The 17,358-nt window shown below is 52.3% G+C and overlaps 2 protein-coding genes across 7 annotated transcripts in view; one reads left to right on the plus strand and one right to left on the minus strand.

The window, feature by feature from the left end:
- The first annotated feature begins 268 nt into the window (after positions 1-268).
- On the plus strand, positions 269-5,765 carry SCN3B (sodium voltage-gated channel beta subunit 3). Its single transcript, XM_062508760.1, has 5 exons — positions 269-326; positions 1,778-1,941; positions 3,126-3,351; positions 5,071-5,209; positions 5,702-5,765. The coding sequence occupies exons 1-5, from the start codon at positions 272-274 to the stop codon at positions 5,763-5,765; spliced, it is 648 nt and encodes a 215-aa protein (XP_062364744.1). The 5' UTR covers positions 269-271.
- An 8,801-nt stretch (positions 5,766-14,566) lies between these two features.
- Positions 14,567-17,358, minus strand: part of GRAMD1B (GRAM domain containing 1B) — a 91,343-nt gene continuing 88,551 nt past the window's right edge. For 4 of the 6 annotated variants that reach the window (XM_062508602.1, XM_062508604.1, XM_062508603.1 and 1 more), the window contains 4 exons: positions 17,057-17,068; positions 16,641-16,748; positions 15,473-15,590; positions 14,567-14,791 (listed from right to left, as the gene is read on the minus strand). In XM_062508602.1, coding sequence (XP_062364586.1) covers positions 14,702-14,791; positions 15,473-15,590; positions 16,641-16,748; positions 17,057-17,068 — 328 coding nt within the window. In that variant the 3' untranslated portion in view covers positions 14,567-14,701. The remainder of the gene's footprint in view (positions 14,792-15,472; positions 15,591-16,640; positions 16,749-17,056; positions 17,069-17,358) is intronic. The other 2 variants (XM_062508606.1, XM_062508605.1) reach the window with 1 other exon arrangement.

Here is a 17,358-nt window from a genome sequence, read left to right on the forward strand (position 1 = left end):
GCCGCGCCCGCGGAGCCCCGGAGCCGGCGGAGCCGTCCGGGCTCGGGCTGTGTGCGGGCTCGGGCTGCGTGCGGGCTCGGGCTCTGTCCAGGCTCGGGCTCTGTCCTTGGTGCTGCCGTCCCCGCTGCCGAGCTCAGCCCCCGGACCGCGCCCGCCGCGGCCGCTGCCCGCCCGGCATCCTGTTGCTCCGGGAGCGCGGCGAGCGGGGGAAGAGCATCAGAGCAGCAGAGCATCCTGCCGAGGAGCCTGAGAGCCGGCCCGGCTCGGAACAATGGCTGCGCTGCCGCGGCTGCTCTGCGCGTCCCTGCTCGCCCTGCTGCTCTGGGGTAGGTGCTGCCATTCCCTCTCCCGCCCCAGCGCCTCTGGGCTTGCCGCTGGCAGGATGCTGCTGGGAAGAAGGGAGGATGCTCCCTTCGCGCCTGCCCTCCGAATGGTTTTTGTTGTTGTTGTTGTTGTTGCTGGGGAGAAGGGAATTACGCTCGTGCGGAGTTCGTGTGAGTGTGAGGGAGTGAATGCGAGTGGAGAAAACACCTCAGTGCCGAGCACAAAGCATGTGCTGGTCCCTTAATGTTTGCTCTTGGTCTGGGGTTTGCAGTGTGATTTAACATCGACTTGCCTCGGGGAGGGTGTGCAGCCCATTAAGCGGTGTTTTAGTGCCGGTTTCCCGTGCAGTCTGTGTAAACTGGAGTTAATCAATCGATTGCAACGGCGGTTTGATTCCTGCCACGAGAAGAGGTTGGGTGGTTTTGCCACATCTGATATGCGTGTGCCTTCAGCCCTGTGTGTGGGTGCTTGTCTGTGCGTACAGATCTCAGAGCAAAGCAGGATCCAGGAGTTTTTCCTTATTTCTCCCCGAAAGCTGCTGCTGTCTGTGGAGCTGGTAGTACGGGAGAATTGGAACCAGATTGTTTCCAGGAACAGTCCCGGCATAAAATGTTGCTTGAGAGAGTGGGTTAATGGTGCCTCAGAGGCTGGGGAGGAGGGAGCAGCCAGCAAAGTCAGCGTCTGGGCTCTGGAGACAGCCTTGGACAGACAGAGCCCGGGATTGTTTAGCCCAGGGGACAAATGTCAGCAGGGATTTGGTCGGAGATGTCGAACTGAAACGATCCCGTTCTGCTCGAGTGTGTGGCTTCACATGCAACCATTTCTGCCCTCTTTGCAAGAGCAGGATTTGAGAGTTGCCAGCCTTAGCACAGCTCTGATTGGAAGCGTTTTGAGCAGGAATTTCTGGGAAATCAATAACTCCTCCTGCTGCCAAATTCATTCCTGTTCAAGCCCCTTGGCTCCCAGTAGTGCCCATATAGCCCAGGGACAGGAAGGGGGCTGGACCCTCACAGTTTGCTGAATTAAAGCATCCAAACCTTCCAACTTAGCACAAAGAGCGAGCTGTTCCTCCTCTCTGGAATTCTGGGCTTCCCCTCATCCCAGACTGTAATTGCTGCTTTAACAGGAGCATGCCCAGCACGCATGGGAGGGAATGAACAATGCCTTTAAAATGGCATTAATTATCAAGGAAAGATGAAAGCTGTGGCAAAGCAGATGCTGGAGAGGTGAATCTGTGTGAAGTGATCACCCTGTTAATTATTATAAATTATTAATATCTCAGGAGAAGGAAGCTTGGTAAAATTAGACATTTGACACTTAATCTGTTATCAGATAGCATTAGAGTAATAAATCAAACCATTTTCCATTGGGGACATTAATGCCAAGATGTGAATAACTGATTTTTCTCTAATTCTGTCTTAACAATTTTTTCCCTGCTGCTCCTCTCTCCCAGCTGGACTTTGTTCCTCTGTGTGTGTGGAAGTCCCATCTGAGACAGAGGCTGTCCAAGGGACGGACATGAAGCTGCTCTGCATCTCCTGCATGAAGAGGGAAGAGGTGACAGCCAGCACGGTGGTGGAATGGTTCTACAAGCCCGAGGGGGGAAAGGATGAGCCTGTATGTATTGTCTGGGACCTGAGTCCTTTCCTTTTCTTCCCTTGCTTATCCCATTTCCACACCTGGGCACAGCGCAAACTCCTGGCAGGAAAAGCTGGAATCAGCTGTTGAGTTCAAACATTTGGGTTGTAGACTCATCAATGCCATTTTCCAGTCCCATTCCCTCAAGCCCAGTATCTAAGGATGTCAAATATGACTGACACTTAGTACCCTTTTCCGAATCAGTTCTGAACCCCAAAGTTGTTCTTTCAGAGGTGAAATTGGTCTCCAATAAATCTGCAGGGTAGGATTTGCTTCTTTGTCCTTCAGAGAGAGCAGTGTTATCCTGACTGTGGGAGGATCTCTGGGAGTTGCTTTGGATCCCTGTCAGGAAAAGGTAAAATTGATTTTCAGAGTGAATCAAAATGGAAATTGCACAGATGAGGGGCAGCTGGAATTCAAGAGAGAATGGCGAAATGGAGAACAAGATAAAGGCTGAGTGCACATTTCTTTCTAGCTATATTATCTGAGTCTGAAGCATTAAATCAGTGGCTGTGGTTGAGCAGGGCCAGGCAGGATAACAAATATTCTCCTTCTGCCTGAGAACTAAGGGGACCAGGCTAAGGAATGAGATGGGAATTCACTTCCAGTGCCCTGGGGGATCCATTTGTCAGTGGTAACCCAAAGGACACCAACCAAAGTGAGCTGGGGCGGGCAGGGTCGTGATGGGGACTGTGGTCAGCCAGAATGTCACGCTGTCAGATTTATCCTGCAGCACTTCCATCTTCCATCAGCTGAATATCCCAGGGCTTCCCAAAAAGGGCTGTTTGTCTTCACTGCGGATATTCCGTGGTTCATTCCTCAGGTGATCTCACATGCACTGTCTGACTGGAGCATTGCTAGGCATGAAGAATCCCAGTTTTCTGTTCCATTGCTGATTTTTTGTGTCCACATGCATCTGTGTTTTGCTGTGCCTTAGTTTTTCTCCCTCTCTGATGGAGATATTGGATTCCTGATCACTCATTTTCCTGTCTTTTGTAAAGTCACCTGATACTTTGAGGCTGGATGATGGAATATGAATAGCTGCTGTTACCAAGGGAGCTCAGAACATCCCTGAGGATGGAGGGGGATGCTGTCCCTGGCTCGTGCCGTGGTGTTGTCCGAGGCAGAGATTAACCAGCACACCCCTTTACATTTCCTCACAGATCTACGAGCACAGGAAATCAATCCACGAGTTTCCAAGCCGCTTCAGTGGGCGGATACAATGGAATGGGAGCAAAGACATGCAGGACGTGTCCATCACCGTGCTGAACGTGACCCTGAACGACTCGGGCATCTACACCTGCAACATCACCCGCGAGTTCGAGTTCGAGATCCACCGGCCCCTCTTCCAGAGCTCCAGGAAGATCCATCTCACCGTGGTGGAGGAGGGTAGGAGGGGCTGCCCGAGGCTCTTTCGTGCTGTCACTGGCCGTGGGTGTCGGAGTTTGTCCCTGCGCCGCAGGAGAGGGCTCTGGGTTTGTCAGTGACAAACACGGCTTGGCAGGAAAAGCCTGTCCCTTGTTTGAGGGCTGGAGGCTCTTTCTAGGCACGGGCAGGTTGTGTGTGAGTGTGGGAAGGCACGATGAGCCGGGCAGAGCCGGGCAGAGCCGGGCACAGCTGGGCACAGCCGGGCACAACCGGGCACAGCCGGGCACAGCTGGGCACAGCCGGGCACAGCCGGGCACAGCCGGGCAGAGCTGGGCACAGCCGGGCACAGCCGGGCACAGCTGGGCACAGCTGGGCACAGCCGGGCACAGCCGGGCAGAGCTGGGCACAGCCGGGCACAGCCGGGCACAGCTGGGCACAGCTGGGTACAGCCGGGCACAGATGGGCACAGCCGGGCACAGCCGGGCAGAGCTGGGCAGAGCCGGGCAGAGCTGGGCACAGCCGGGCAGAGCTGGGCAGAGCTGGGCAGAGCTGGGCAGAGCCGGGCACAGCCGGGCAGAGCCGGGCAGAGCCGGGCACAGCCGGGCACAGCCGGGCAGAGCCGGGCACAGATGGGCAGAGCCGGGCACAGCCGGGCACAGATGGGCAGAGCTGGGTACAGCCGGGCACAGCCGGGCACAGCCGGGCAGAGCTGGGCAGAGCTGGGCACAGCCGGGTACAGCCGGGCAGAGCCGGGCACAGATGGGCAGAGCTGGGTACAACCGGGCACAGCCGGGCAGAGCTGGGTACAGCCGGGCACAGCCGGGCACAGCCGGGCAGAGCCGGGCACAGATGGGCAGAGCCGGGCACAGCCGGGCACAGCCGGGCACAGCTGGGCACAGCTGGGTACAGCCGGGCACAGCCGGGCAGAGCTGGGCAGAGCCGGGCACAGCTGGGCACAGCTGGGTACAGCCGGGCACAGCCGGGCAGAGCCGGGCACAGCCGGGCACAGCCGGGCACAGCTGGGTACAGCCGGGCACAGCCGGGCAGAGCCGGGCGCAGCCGGGCACAGCTGGGTACAGCTGGGCACAGCTGGGTACAGCCGGGCACAGCTGGGCAGGCGCCTGCAGAGGTTTCCAGCTCCTCCCGCGGCGGCGCTGGGATGTGGCAGCGATGGAGCCGCAGCCCTTCCCTGCTGCCGCCCCCTCCCTCCTCGTTCTCCATTTTGATACCAGTCTCCCGCTTCTCCTCCTCCCCTTTGTGCTGCTCCTGAGTCTGCTCCTCTTGGTGCTGCTGGGCTCAGTGCTGAAATCGCGGCGTGTTACAGACCGGCGGGGATTCTGCTGCTCTCTTCAGAGAGGGCCGGGAGCTTTCAGCCCTTTTGTCCACCCGTTCCCCTCCCTCTCCCCCACAAACACCTCGGTGTTTTGATCCTTTACAAATCACTGGCGGCACAACAGAGCCGAGTAACACCAGCCAGTAGGACACAGGGAGGAATCAGAGCGTGAAGTTGAGATAGGTGAGCAACGGTGAGGATGTGTGGGTGGCACAGGATGCGAGGCACAGACAGGGCTGTGTGCGTTGGAACCCACTGCGATCCCTGCCTGTTGCAGGTCCCTCTCTTTTGCCCCCTCACAGCACCTGGAGATTCTGGCAAGGCAGGTTAGGAAGGATGACACAAAGGTGGAAAGTGTCCATGGAGCTGCATGGAAATGATCAGCGGTTATTTCATTTTATTCACAGCTGGAGAAGACTTCACCTCGGTCATCTCAGAAATTATGATGTATATTCTGCTGGTCTTCCTCACACTCTGGCTGCTGATTGAAATGGTCTATTGCTACAGGAAGGTCTCCAAGGCAGAGGAAGCTGCGCAGGAAAATGCGTAAGTGTGGAACCCCTGGAGATGAGATCTGCTCTGCAAGAGCTCCTCACGTGTCCCAGAGCAGCCTGCAGGAGACTGAACTTTGCTATGGCATGGGCTGGTTGGTGTTTGCTCTGTCCAAAGCACTTGCAGTGTTTAGGAGCACCAAGATTCACCCCACAGCAGGCAGGGAGCGAACAGTATTCCAGGGTGGCCTGGTTTGGACCGTGTGGAGATGCTCCCCTGGAAGGTCTGGTTTCATCCTGGCCCATTCCCATCTTTCCACACGCTTGGCTTGGGTTAGAGCACTCTGCACACAGGAAGGCTGGGTGTGTAGGATTTGAGAGCAGGGAAGACTCAGTGCTTGCTCCTGCCTATGCCAAGGACTTTCCTACTGTGAGCATCTACAGGTGATGTCTGTTACCTCAGAGATGCTTCCAGGCATCCAGCAGAGGTGAGTTTACCCAAATTGGGCTTTACACCGTGTGCTTTCCTCCTTCCCTCCAACTCCAGGACAGACTACCTTGCGATTCCGTCGGAAAACAAGGAGAACTGTGCTGTGCCTGTGGAGGAGTAGCAGGGAGGAGGCAGCGGAGTGAACGGCACCAAGGTGGGTCATGGAGAAGTGGTCACTCCTTGTGTCTGGCCACCCCTCAGCTTCCTTGTGCTGGGGCTGGAGACTCCTGGGGTGTGGCTGTGCTCCTCTGGAGCTTCCCCAGCGACCTTAGAAGCCATACAGGCGTCTTTGGGCATGGGGTGTACTTGTATGGCTTGAACCTCCAAACCAACACAGCCCATGATGTACTCATGCCTCATTTACCTATTGCTGTGGAGTTGGGAATCTTCACTTTCCCCTGCACAAGGGCAGCTGTGCCCAAGAGGACTGTAAGGGCTCTATTCCAAAGGAAGCACGTCCTAGGAAGGAGTTTGTGTGCTAAAGATGAAAATCTGGATTTTTACACTCCCATCAGTTCCTATGCTAACTCCGTTGTGATCCTCACTCCGGTGAGGTCCAAGAGGAATTGTCTCCCTTGCAGGGGCTCTGAATTCAGAAGGACCCTGCCACACCAGCCAGGTTTGAGGGGGAGCTCTGCGCCGTCGGGAGGAACACGGGGAACTGTAAATCCTCTTCCATTTGCCTTGGACTCTGTACAGCCTTGACTTTGGTCTCCATGTGAGCTGCCAGCCCGGTGCTGAAGGACTCCTCTGGAAGCATGCTGAGCAAACAGCACAGGGGTGTGGGCAACACGGCTCCTTCCCGGGTTTCAGTTCCATCATCACCTCAATGGCTTTGTAAATGTTACCTGTCACTTCTCAGCTGCTCTCACCACCACCTTTATTTGCTAAAATGCTACTTCTCCGTTGCAGAGGTTAGGGGTATGTATGGCACACTGCTCTGAGCTGCAGGACTGTAAGACTCTCTTAGGGGGTTATTCCCCCACATATTGTGGCCCAGGCAGTTTTCTTGGTGTTAAAACAGGAAGAATTTAATTAGTTAATGAAGTCACTCTGAATTTTAGGCTGTCCATGCACAAGCTGAGTAGGGTGAGGACTGTAATGCACTAAAATTGGAAATGCATGGTAGGAAGGACAGGCCCCTGTGCCATGCTCACTCTTCCTTCTGGAGGGAATTGAGACTAGAGATCCTGAAGTAGCCCTGCTTTGGGAAACAGGACGATGTAAGCATAAGAATCCGTTTTCCTCTCATTTATCAAGTGTCAAAACCCTCATCCCCTTCCACCTGCCTGGCACAGCAGGTTTGCTCCTGGAGTTCACAGTGGAAGGAGGAACCTGCAGAGCCATGTCCTGCAACAGCTGGCAGGGCAGCAGGACAAGGCACGGGATCCACCTTTTCCTGGGAAACCCCAAAAAACAAGGCATCCTCATGCTGGTAGGCAGGAGAAATAAATAGGATGCAAAGCCCTCACAGGATGGCAGTTTAGTAAAATGGTTGTAGTTTTATAACTGTGATGGTTCTCCAGTGCTGTAGCAGCACCATCTAGAGGGACAGACAGAAAACACCCACTTTTCCCACAATCCTAATTCTCCCTTGAGGTAATTAATCACCAGTATTAATAGTCTGGATTCATCCTAAACGATCCTCTGTTGCCCAGGAATCACCCTGGAAATCCCATCTTTCCTATGCAAACTTAACTTTTCTGAGGGTTAAGCTGAGTAAAAATTTTTTTCTGCCCTTCAATGCAGATCAGTTGAGCTCAACAGCTGGGATTGGAAGGGGAGGAAAGGCAGAAACATTGGCCAGGGTAGAATTGTGCTGTAAAACCAGGTGGGGAAGGTTTGGGTTTGTTGTATGGCAGAGTTGTGACATCCCTGCTGCAATGGAGCCTGTGCTGCTTTGCCAGAGCTGACAAATCCTGCTCCACTGACCGCTTTGTAAGCAGTTCCCAAGTGCTCGTGATCCAGGCATGCTCCCACCCACGGAATCCCCTCTGCTTTGTTCTGCTGCTTTTCATGTGCTCGCTAAAATCACAGAAATTGCCCCATTTGTAAGTCAGGCCCAGGCCAGATTTCCAACTGGCACTTGTTCAAAACCCTTTTTTTAGAGTGGGTGTCAACTTCAGGAAACTACTCCAGTGCAGGCTTGGTAGTAGGATTGCTCCCAAATCCAGAGCCAAGCCTGGCAAGGGGAGCACATTTTCCAGATGAAGCACACTCGTCGTCTGGGCACCAGCTCCCAAAATCCTGACATCCAAAAGGGATATCCATAAGAATATCCAAGCAGCTCCTCTTGGAATTCAGCTGGATGTCACCTTTTCCCTTATCCACTTTGCCTGGCAGAATCCTGAACTCAACAGAGGGACTGGGTTGTAACTCTGGAGTTTCCAGCACTGCCCACAGCATTGAGCCCATGGTGAATTTTAGGACACCTCTCTTCCACTCCAGCTCTGCTCCTCAGTCCCTGTGAACCACTGGTGTAATACTGTTAAATCAAAAAAAAGGAGTGAACCCTTGAAGAACTTCTTGAGAGCTACCTCAGGCGGTAAAGAAGGGCCATCCCCTTGTCCTGCACCTCCCCGTACCCCACAGGCATCTTCTGCAGATGCTCTTTTTTTGGACAAATCTTTCACTTTCCCAGTTCCTGCAGACAGAGGTGACCATTGCCACATGGGGTTCCAAGCAGGAGGAAACGGGGTGCAAATTTCTGCTCGAGAATCTCGCAGGGGAAAAAAAGAATAATAATTTAAAAATTGTTGATTTTTCAAGACCTGGAAGAGATGGTCCCGGCAAAGACTCTGTGTGTGTTTGGAATGAGAGAGGACACTCCAGAATAGGCAGGATAATAAAAAGAACAAAGAGCCACGCGGGTTGTTGGATAGATTTTTTAATTGATACCGTACTTCCATGGTACTAACTACTTACACGGAGTTTGGCTGCAGAGCCTGTACAATTCCTACATTCCAGTACCGTTTTTTAACCGCGGGTTGTTTGTTTGTTTGTTTTGTTTTTGTTTTGTTTTTTTTTTTGCGCACAGCGCAAATTTCTGACAGTCGGGACAACTCTTAAAACAAACCCACAATCCTTCCCCCACCCACCCCGGAGTCACCTCAGCCATCAGTCCCCTGCTTCCCGGGCTCTGGAGGGGATTCCAGGTGGTTGCAGGACCCACTCCTGTGCCGTGCTGAGGAGAGCAGACCCTCGTTCATCATCAGCTGAGCACAGGAATCACAGGATCCGAGTGGGGAGAACACGCCCCAGGGGTTCAGCAGCTTTCTCCAGCCCTGGAGCACGTGGTGGGACATGAAATCCCACTGGGATGGTGATGTCCCAGAGATGCCACAGCCACGCCAGGCTGCTCGTGGGAGGTTGTGATGCTGCCACTGCTCTGCTGCGTTTCCCTCCCTCCCTCCACGTCCAGCCCAGAGCCAGGTGGGTGCTCCCATCCCTACTCTCCAAGGACCATTTCCCAGGAGGTGGGAACGTGGAGATGCGTGGCAGAGGCTCCACCTCCCTGCTGGATGGAGCTGTAACAGCTGCTATCCCAAATCCTAATGGATAAGTGGCTCCAGAACCTGAGCTGCACGTCATCAGGGGTTTGTTCCCTCCCTACTCTTGGGGTTTGGGTCAGGGAAGGTGGCCTTTAACGTTAGCAATGGAATTGGCCTAAATGAGTGAGGTAACAGAAACGGCCAGAGGAGGAACCTCCTCGAGCCATGTGCAAATATAATTCCTTCAGCAGAAGGAAGTCCTTTTCCCTACTGAAAAACCCCAAAAAAAAAAACCAAAAAAAAAAAAGAAAAACAACACAAAACCACATTCACTTGAAGAGCATACAGACTGAAGGAGGGGAAGGCAGGCAGGGACAGCACCAGGTCAGACCATCTACGACACAGGTAATGATTGTCCAGCAGCAGAGGTGGGAGGGGACAGGGAAAAGCCATAGCCAGCACTGCAGAACATGTGGGAGAGGAGGAGGGCATGGCATGCCACGGATCCATGCTAAGAGAAGCCCATGCTGTCTGCCTAGATCAGGGAATGGCCTCGATCAGCAGTCGCCCAAGACACGAGATTATTTGGCCAGTGTGCACATCTACAAAAAGAGAGGTTTTATGGCACAGAGAGACTCGTGCTGGAGAGACTGCAAAGCACAGAGATCAGAGCATGTCTGGTGGGGAACAGGCTGGAAAATCAGCACAGGAACCACCCTGGCACAGCTGTTCTGTGAGCCACTCCCCTCCGGGGCTTTGCTTCCAGAGTCGCTGTTCTGAGCTGTGTTTTAAGCAAGCCCCTGCCAGGTATTTTAAGTGGTGCTGAGACTGAAAAGATGAAGCAGGTCCAGGTGGCTGTGCCATGGTCCGTGACGGTGGCATCCTGGCAGAGATCCGTGGGAGAGCCCCTTGGAGCTGAGCAGGCAGTGCAGAAATCACTGATCTGTCAAGATCTGGGGGTGGCAGCAGCTGCCTGGGCAGATAGCACAGAGCTGCCTCCCCTGAGCCAGACACTGTTGCTTTAAACAGTGATTTTAAGACTGATTTTCTGTGTCATGTGGAACCAGACAGTTCCAGCTGTAAATCAGGAAAGTTTGTTTCTGTGTTTCTGTGCTGTAGGGAAGAGCAGGTGCTGCCTGACAGCACACCAGAGCAAATCCAAAAGGTCTCAAGTACCCAGACCAAAAGTGTCTCCAGCAACTCTCTGGGAAAAGAAATCTACCTTCTTGCATAAAGGTAAGGAAAAGCTCTTGTGTGGCTACCAGGACAGCACCGAGGAGCCAAGGAGGCTGAAAAGTCTGTCCTTATCTACACCCAGGTGAGCTGCTGAGACTGATAAGGACATGGATTAGCATTCCAGGATGAGCATTCCTAGAGGGGATCTCCCAGTGCATGCCTTGTTATTGCAGGGGCAGTTTTGTGCCTTCAGGGCTCCAAATCCAGCAAAGCCTTGTGCTTTGAAACCTTTCCTCTTCCAATCCAGGGTCACACTACACTAAAAACATTTCCTGTCCCTGAAGTTTCTGGTTTTAAGATCAGAAGCATCCAAGCAGGGTCTGGTGTCACCCAGCAGCCAGGGGCAGCAGCCAGAGGTGTAAATGCAGCCTGTGTGTCACAGCAGAACAGGCAGCTCAGGGGAGATCATCAAAGTCATGTGCCTTCTCTTCTCCCAGAGGACTTGAGGGAGCCGAGAAGCATTTAGACAGAAGCTGGTATCAGTTAGTATGAGTTAGTAGCACAGCCTTCTGAATGAAGAAAGAGCCTGAAGTGCAGAGCACCCCAAAATCTCATTATCCTGTTAACCCACAGCTAGCACCTTCTCACTGCAAGTGTCTTTATCTAGCCTTTATTTTCCCAAATTTACTATCTGCAATGTGCAGTGCCTCTGCCTTGGGTAGCTCACCACCTGGGATAACCTGGTTTTTAGTCCAGCAGAGACTTCACAGGCAGCTGCTGCTGTAGATACTCTGGTACCTACTCTGGGAATGCCTGGTTGCACAGCAGTTATCCAGGACTCAACCCCACTCATCCCAGCTGCCAGAACTCTCTAGGGTAAGCACTGGAAGGTGTGTATTTATCAGAGGCGAGGTTGTGCCCAGATCAGATCAGTGAGGATGTCACAAACTGGTGGATCAGAGCCTCCTGCTCGCCCTTCTCCCTCCTCCCAATAGGAGCAATCTTCCTTGGCAGGAATTAGGCTACAAGCTGTTGGCATTGCTTTTGCATGCTTGGCTGGAGAAATGCCTTTAAAAAAATAAAAAATAATCCGTTTTTGTGGTTGCTCAGATCCTGCAAATCAAACCGCAGCAGATGTGCAGGTGAAGGGTCAGACTGGGAGGGGAAATGCACCTGCTGTGAAAAGAATCCAGGGGGATTTCTGGCACAGGTGAGCAAGGGGAGAAGCAAAGACCTGATGGTGGAAGCCAGGCTTGGCTGTGAGTGCTGAGGGAAGCACCACCCTCTGTAACATTATTCAGGCCTCTCACTCCTAGAAAGTGTTACTGATCCCTCCAGGAAATGTAATCCAAAATTGTCTCTGGCTCCAGAAGGAATTAACCTTTCAGCTGGTACAGGTCAGGGGCAGCTGATTCCTATCCCAGCTCTCCAGAGGAAGTGAAAACACCCCAAGCTTTTGTTTAAACCCTCATGGTTATTGCCTTAAGACCTTGCTTTTCCCCTTTTTATTACTATTGTGAGAGATTAAGAGGCAGAAAATGATTGTGAATCCCATCCAACTCCAAGCCAGACTGGCTGCCAAGTGGGAAAAAGAAATAACTAAAAAAACCCAAAACCCTAAGGCCTCAAAAAGAAATCTCCCACAGTGTGAAGGATACTGCAGCACCAGGTTCTGCTTGGTGCCCACCACCTTGTGCCCTTCCTGAAGGATTTCACATTGCTGAGTGCCAGGATAGGTGTCAAACCGGTTCAAAACCCACCTTAATGCACAGGTAGGACAAATACTGGTGCTGAGATTGCTACAGCTGCCTGGCCTGATCCATTTAGCAGAGCTCGTGCAGTTCTGTCTCTGGGGCCCAGCCTGAGGCTGCAGCTGGAAATCTGCACAGGAGAAAGGATTCAGGATGAGAGAAAGGGTTCCTTGCCTCCCTAACAGAGAGAATGTGATATTGGTGACCAACAAATACTGATCAGCAGCATTTATCTGTGACCCTTTCTGATTTCTCTGTCTCCAGGTGGAGGAGACCCCACATTCCAGGTTCCTCTCTCACAGTGTGCTCTTTCTCTCTCCTGGCATGGGCAGGGTGAATCCCAGGGCTTCCCCTGTGTCCTCCTGCTTGGTGCTTGAAGTTAAATTCTAGAAGAGGGAAATTCTAGCAGCAGGGGAAATTTGTGTGCTTAGTAATTGTGGGAGTGATTATGAGGGGAAAGGGGACTCTGGGACAGTCTGGCAAGTCACAGTGGGGAAAATGAGCTATAGAAAGCCCTTCCCAGGCCCTAGCACCTCAATTTCATGGTACAGCAGCCATTTCAGCAGCCTCCCTGGTAAAAAATCAGGGAGCAATACAGTAGTCAGCAGCATTAAATTAAATAAATAGTCATAAATACACTTTACTCTCTGGTTTGCCCCAACTGGACCTTGCTTTCACAGTCTGAAATGTCCCATTGATAGCCTGGCTTTATCCATGCTCCTGCACATGTGAGTTGCGTGTGGGGAATGTGTTCAGCACTTGGTCATGGGGATTGCAGGCAGGCTGGGAGAAATCAGCAGGTTATTCCTGCATCCATTGTCTTTGGAATGGATGCCTTTGGAATTGGAAAGTGGGAGCTTGAGAGGGTTTTCCTCAGACTGCACTGGGGGTATTCTGTGCTACAGAATGGTGAGAGACCAAAAATTCATCCTGGAGGCAACGGAGGAGCTACAACTGCACCATTTCCAAACTGGGAATGTGCAGCTGCCTCCCTCCTGCCAGTCAGAAGGTGGAAAAATCCCAGTGTTGGACAAAGTGGGACTCACATTCCCCTGATCTACCTGGCTGGGGAAGAGGCCGAAACATTTATTAAACACTTCAAGAAGCAGCCTGCATCCACATGAGTCCCTGTGGAGTTTGTGCATCACACAGCACAGCCAAGCTGCCCCTCTTCCTCATCTGGCTGCTAATGAGGTCTGGAAATATCCCCCAGAACAACTGAAAATGAACACTGGCTTTTTTTTTTTTTTTTTTTTTTCCAGTGCAGCTCTGCCTGGCTGACTCCCTGGGATGCACCACCCAGCTGATGGGAGACACCCTTGAGGTGCCTCACACCCAGCTCTGTCCTGCCTCCCTCTGATGGGCCCTTTGTCCTTTCCTCTCTAGGTCTCTGTGACCCCTCCTGACCTCCCCTGGATTTTTGGAAGCCTTGTTGCTCTACAGATGCAGTCACATAAATACCCACAGTGGTGGCTGTTGCTGCATAGATACAATTATGTCAATTTATCCCAGGCAAGGAAAGGAAGCTGCTGTTTTCCCACAGATTTTACAAGACAAGGGCTGCGTGAACAAACAGGAGAGAGATTTGCTGAGCTGGGTAGTGGGAGTGGCTGCAAATCAATCCTAATTTTGGTTTTCTGCTTAAACGTGGGTCCTCCCAGTGTGGTGATTCCAGCACCAATGCAGACCTGCAGCACAGGGATGGCTCAGTGGCAGGGCCCAAGCACAGAGAAAGCAGAGAACAGGTAAAGGGGACACTGGCACAGGAGTGGCTCTGCCCTCCCACATCCCTTGGAGGCAAACACACCCCTGGCTCTCACTGCAGCATCCATGACAGGAGGCAGCAAATCCAAACTGGGGCATGTGGAAGGGACTGCAGCTCAGTCACTCTCTGTGCTTTGCTCTCTGAGCCAGCCTGGCTGCCCTGACAGCAAATTTCTGCTCCCAGGAGGGGCCTGCCAGGGGGATCTGCCCTCCATAGACCCACAGCAACTCACCCTCCTCTCCAGAGCAGGGATTGACTGTGATTGCCAAAACCTCTGTGCCCTGAAGCCAGCAAGGTCAGGGAGGTGACAGTGTCCCCTAAACCTCTGTGCCCTGAAGCCAGCAAGGTCAGGGAGGTGACAGTGTCCCCTAAACCTCTGTGCCCTGAAGCCAGCAAGGTCAGGGAGGTGACAGTGTCCCCTTTAGAGATAACCAGAGTGAAGCAGGGACCTCCATGCGCAGGGAGGGGATGGGGACGGGCGGGGGGGCACTCACGCTGATGCTTCCCTTTGAGACAACAAAACCAGAACAGACAGACAGACAGACAGACAGACAGGAATATTACAGAGGAGCAGTGCACAGGCCCAGGGAGCAGAGCTGGGCACGGCCCTTAGCACACCTCAGTGCTGGGAGAGCACAGCCCTCCACACACACACACCCCACGCTCCCAGGGACGCTCCAGTTCAGCCAGTGTTGGAGGTCACTCCTTCCCCTCTTTAGGCTTTTTTTTCTTTTTTTTTTTTTCTGTTTTCTCTTAAAATCTGTATATAATATATATATATTTATATCTGTATATATATATATTTATATATATATTTATATATCCTATTTACACGTATTGCACACCGTCCTCTGGCCTCCTGCATTCCTGCCTGTTAATGGAAACGTTTCCGTTTCTCATCTGGATCTGACCCGAAGTCCCGGGACCCGATGCCATTCTGGAGATTTATTAGTGAATCCTTCATCTGCAAGACAAGAGATTTCTCCACTGTGGTGCTACCCCAGAGGAGAGAACTTGGGTGTTTCCTTTTTCCCTGTAAAGTGTTGATGCCATAATTGTGGTTTTGGGAGCAGGGGTGTACAAATGGGGACTGGGAATGTGGGGCATCATTCTCCAAGAGAGGAGGTGAGCAGAGTACAGGGTGTTCTCTCTCCTTAGGGGAAAGCAGATGACATTTAGGGACTTATGAGGAAGCAGCTCTCATTTCTGGGCTGTGTTCTCAGCAGCCCTGTGTGCTTTTAGAGGAGCACACCCTGAAATTCCTGGCTTTGTGCTACAAGAGCGTGTCCCCTTCCTCCCTGAAAGCTGCATGTACATATCCAGGGCTCAGCTACAACCAGTTTGCTCTCCAAGCTGGGATGACAGATATTAGATCCCAAATGTGACAGACATTAGATCCCAAATGTGCCAGTATGAGACTTTTGGCCCTGTAAGGTTCTGTCCTTGAAATGCATTTCCCTCTGATGGGGAAGTGGCACCCTGTGCCAGCCCTTGTGGTACCCAGCACCAGCAGGAGATGGATCTAAAGGAGCTGGCACGCCTGAGGGGCTGTGGTGGAAGCAGGAGATGCAGAAGGATGGGGAGCAGGACTGGGATCACACAGTGACCCCCTGGTCACAGCCCTGCCTGAGCTGTGCAGCCTCACCTGGTCCAGAAGCATCACCGAGGATTTGATGATCTCACGCCATTTCTGCAGCTCTGAGTCGTGGTACTTCTGCTGGGACTCCAGCAGCTGGGCCCATTCTGTCTGAGACTGGGGTAACCTGCCAGAAAAACACAGGCAAGAGTCATAAAATCACATCGTTTGTACACAGATTTCTCTTTATTGTGAGGAATAGCTGCACTGGCCTTCCCAAGCCTTTCTCTTCAGGCCCATTTAAATCCCCAAAACAGAACTGAGGGGAGTGGAATCAGGACAGATGGAAGCACTCCAGGTACTTGGATGGATTCAGATGCTTCCACAGCAACTGTGGAATTGTGCAACATAAAAATTACCCATGTGGAGCCACCCACAAAATTTCAGTACTTGCACATCACACTGTGCAACCAGGACGTAAGTTCTGTACTTAAATACTATTGTAGTAGTCTAAAAAAAAACACCAAGAGCACCAGAGAAAGATAAAATTACTTAAAGGATCTATAATTGTTTAATCTAACTGCAAAATCACTTAAAGGATCTATAATCATTTAATCTATCTGTGGGGAAGTAGCAGGGCTGGTATGGGGAAGATAATAATTCCCTCTCCTAATGAGGAGAAATGACACAAATAGGGCAAAAAATTCCAACGCAGTGAGAGCACATGGCTATGAATGCTTGAAGTTAAACACAGTGTAGCAAGGGAGCAACTGGGACTCCAAAAAAGGGACACAAGGGGACAAAAACACCTCAGAAAAGTAGATACAGGATGTTCTCAGCCTCTATAAATAGATCAGAGACCATTCAGGCAGGACACGTTGCTGACATCTGGATCCACACCTTCCAAAGCACAAACCTAACAGACCCAGTGCTGGGTGTCCCAAGCCCAAATTCTCCTGTGAGTACAAAGGGACCATTCTAAGATGCTGCTTTCCATACAGAGGAAAGTCTGGCCATCAAAGGAGGGAAGTGACCACCTCAGTCCAAAATTGCTGAATATTTATTCACAGAGCATCCTCTGTGGCCTCAACTCTGCTCTTCAGCCACAGGGGAAACACACCCGGCCCTTCAGCTTCACCTGTTTTACACAAGAGTGAGAGCCCAGAGCTGTGGTGTGATGGGAAAAGCCTCGGACACCCACAAGGAAGAAGCAGAGAGCCAGCAGCTGTGGCTGTACCTCTCCTGCAGCCTCAGGCCCTGCCACGCCGTCAGCGTCTGCGTGGTGTATTCCAACATCCAGAGTTTGTAGAACAGCATCATGTTGAGAATGACCAGCAGCACCAGACTGCAGAGAAAGCAAGAAAACAGCCAGGGTTAGGAGCATTTCACAGCTCACTGCTCGCCAGCAACACCTGGGACAACACCCAGGCCTTTAGGAAGGTGTCTGAGCCCAGTCCATGCTGGGAGTGGGGACTTAATCTGAGTGAGCAACCAAAACTTCACCTTGTGGAAGAAATGTGTGAGCCAGGAGGACAAACAGACAGACAGGGGTGACAGCTCAGACTGAACAGGCTGGGTGAGTGGATGTGCTGAATGCAGAGAAAGGGAGGGAAATGGGAGAGTAAAGAGGTAAAAAAAAGAGCGAGACAGTACCTGAAACAGATCCTAATGGGAGCAGGGAAGAGAAAAGACGGAGTAGCTGCAGGTTAGAAACGGACTGACACAAACTGGGCTGAGAGGAGGAAGCTCAGACAGTGCAGGAGGCACAGGGGGCAGGAAGAAAGGAGCAGAGGGAAGAGGCAGGAAGGACAGACAGGGATCCATGTGCCTGCACTGGTGGTGAAGCTCCCTCAGCACAGCCGAGCTCCTGGGGACAGCAGGTCCCTGTGTGTGTCTGACACACATCCAGCCTTCCCCACTGCCACCCCTGGCACTGGGAACACACTCCAGCCATG

This window comes from Cinclus cinclus, chromosome 25 (assembly GCF_963662255.1).
Source record: "Cinclus cinclus chromosome 25, bCinCin1.1, whole genome shotgun sequence".
Lineage (NCBI taxonomy): Eukaryota > Metazoa > Chordata > Aves > Passeriformes > Cinclidae > Cinclus > Cinclus cinclus.

What these genes read in the sequence shown, in the direction of transcription:
- SCN3B (XM_062508760.1), top strand. Translation starts at nt 272, where the DNA reads ATGGCTGCGCTGCCGCGGCTGCTCTGCGCGTCCCTGCTCGCCCTGCTG. An exon ending in GCTCGCCCTGCTGCTCTGGG is followed by an intron (nt 327 to 1,777) that starts GTAGGTGCTGCC and finishes CCTCTCTCCCAG; the next exon opens with CTGGACTTTGTTCCTCTGTG. An exon ending in GAAGCTGCGCAGGAAAATGC is followed by an intron (nt 5,210 to 5,701) that starts GTAAGTGTGGAA and finishes CTCCAACTCCAG; the next exon opens with GACAGACTACCTTGCGATTC.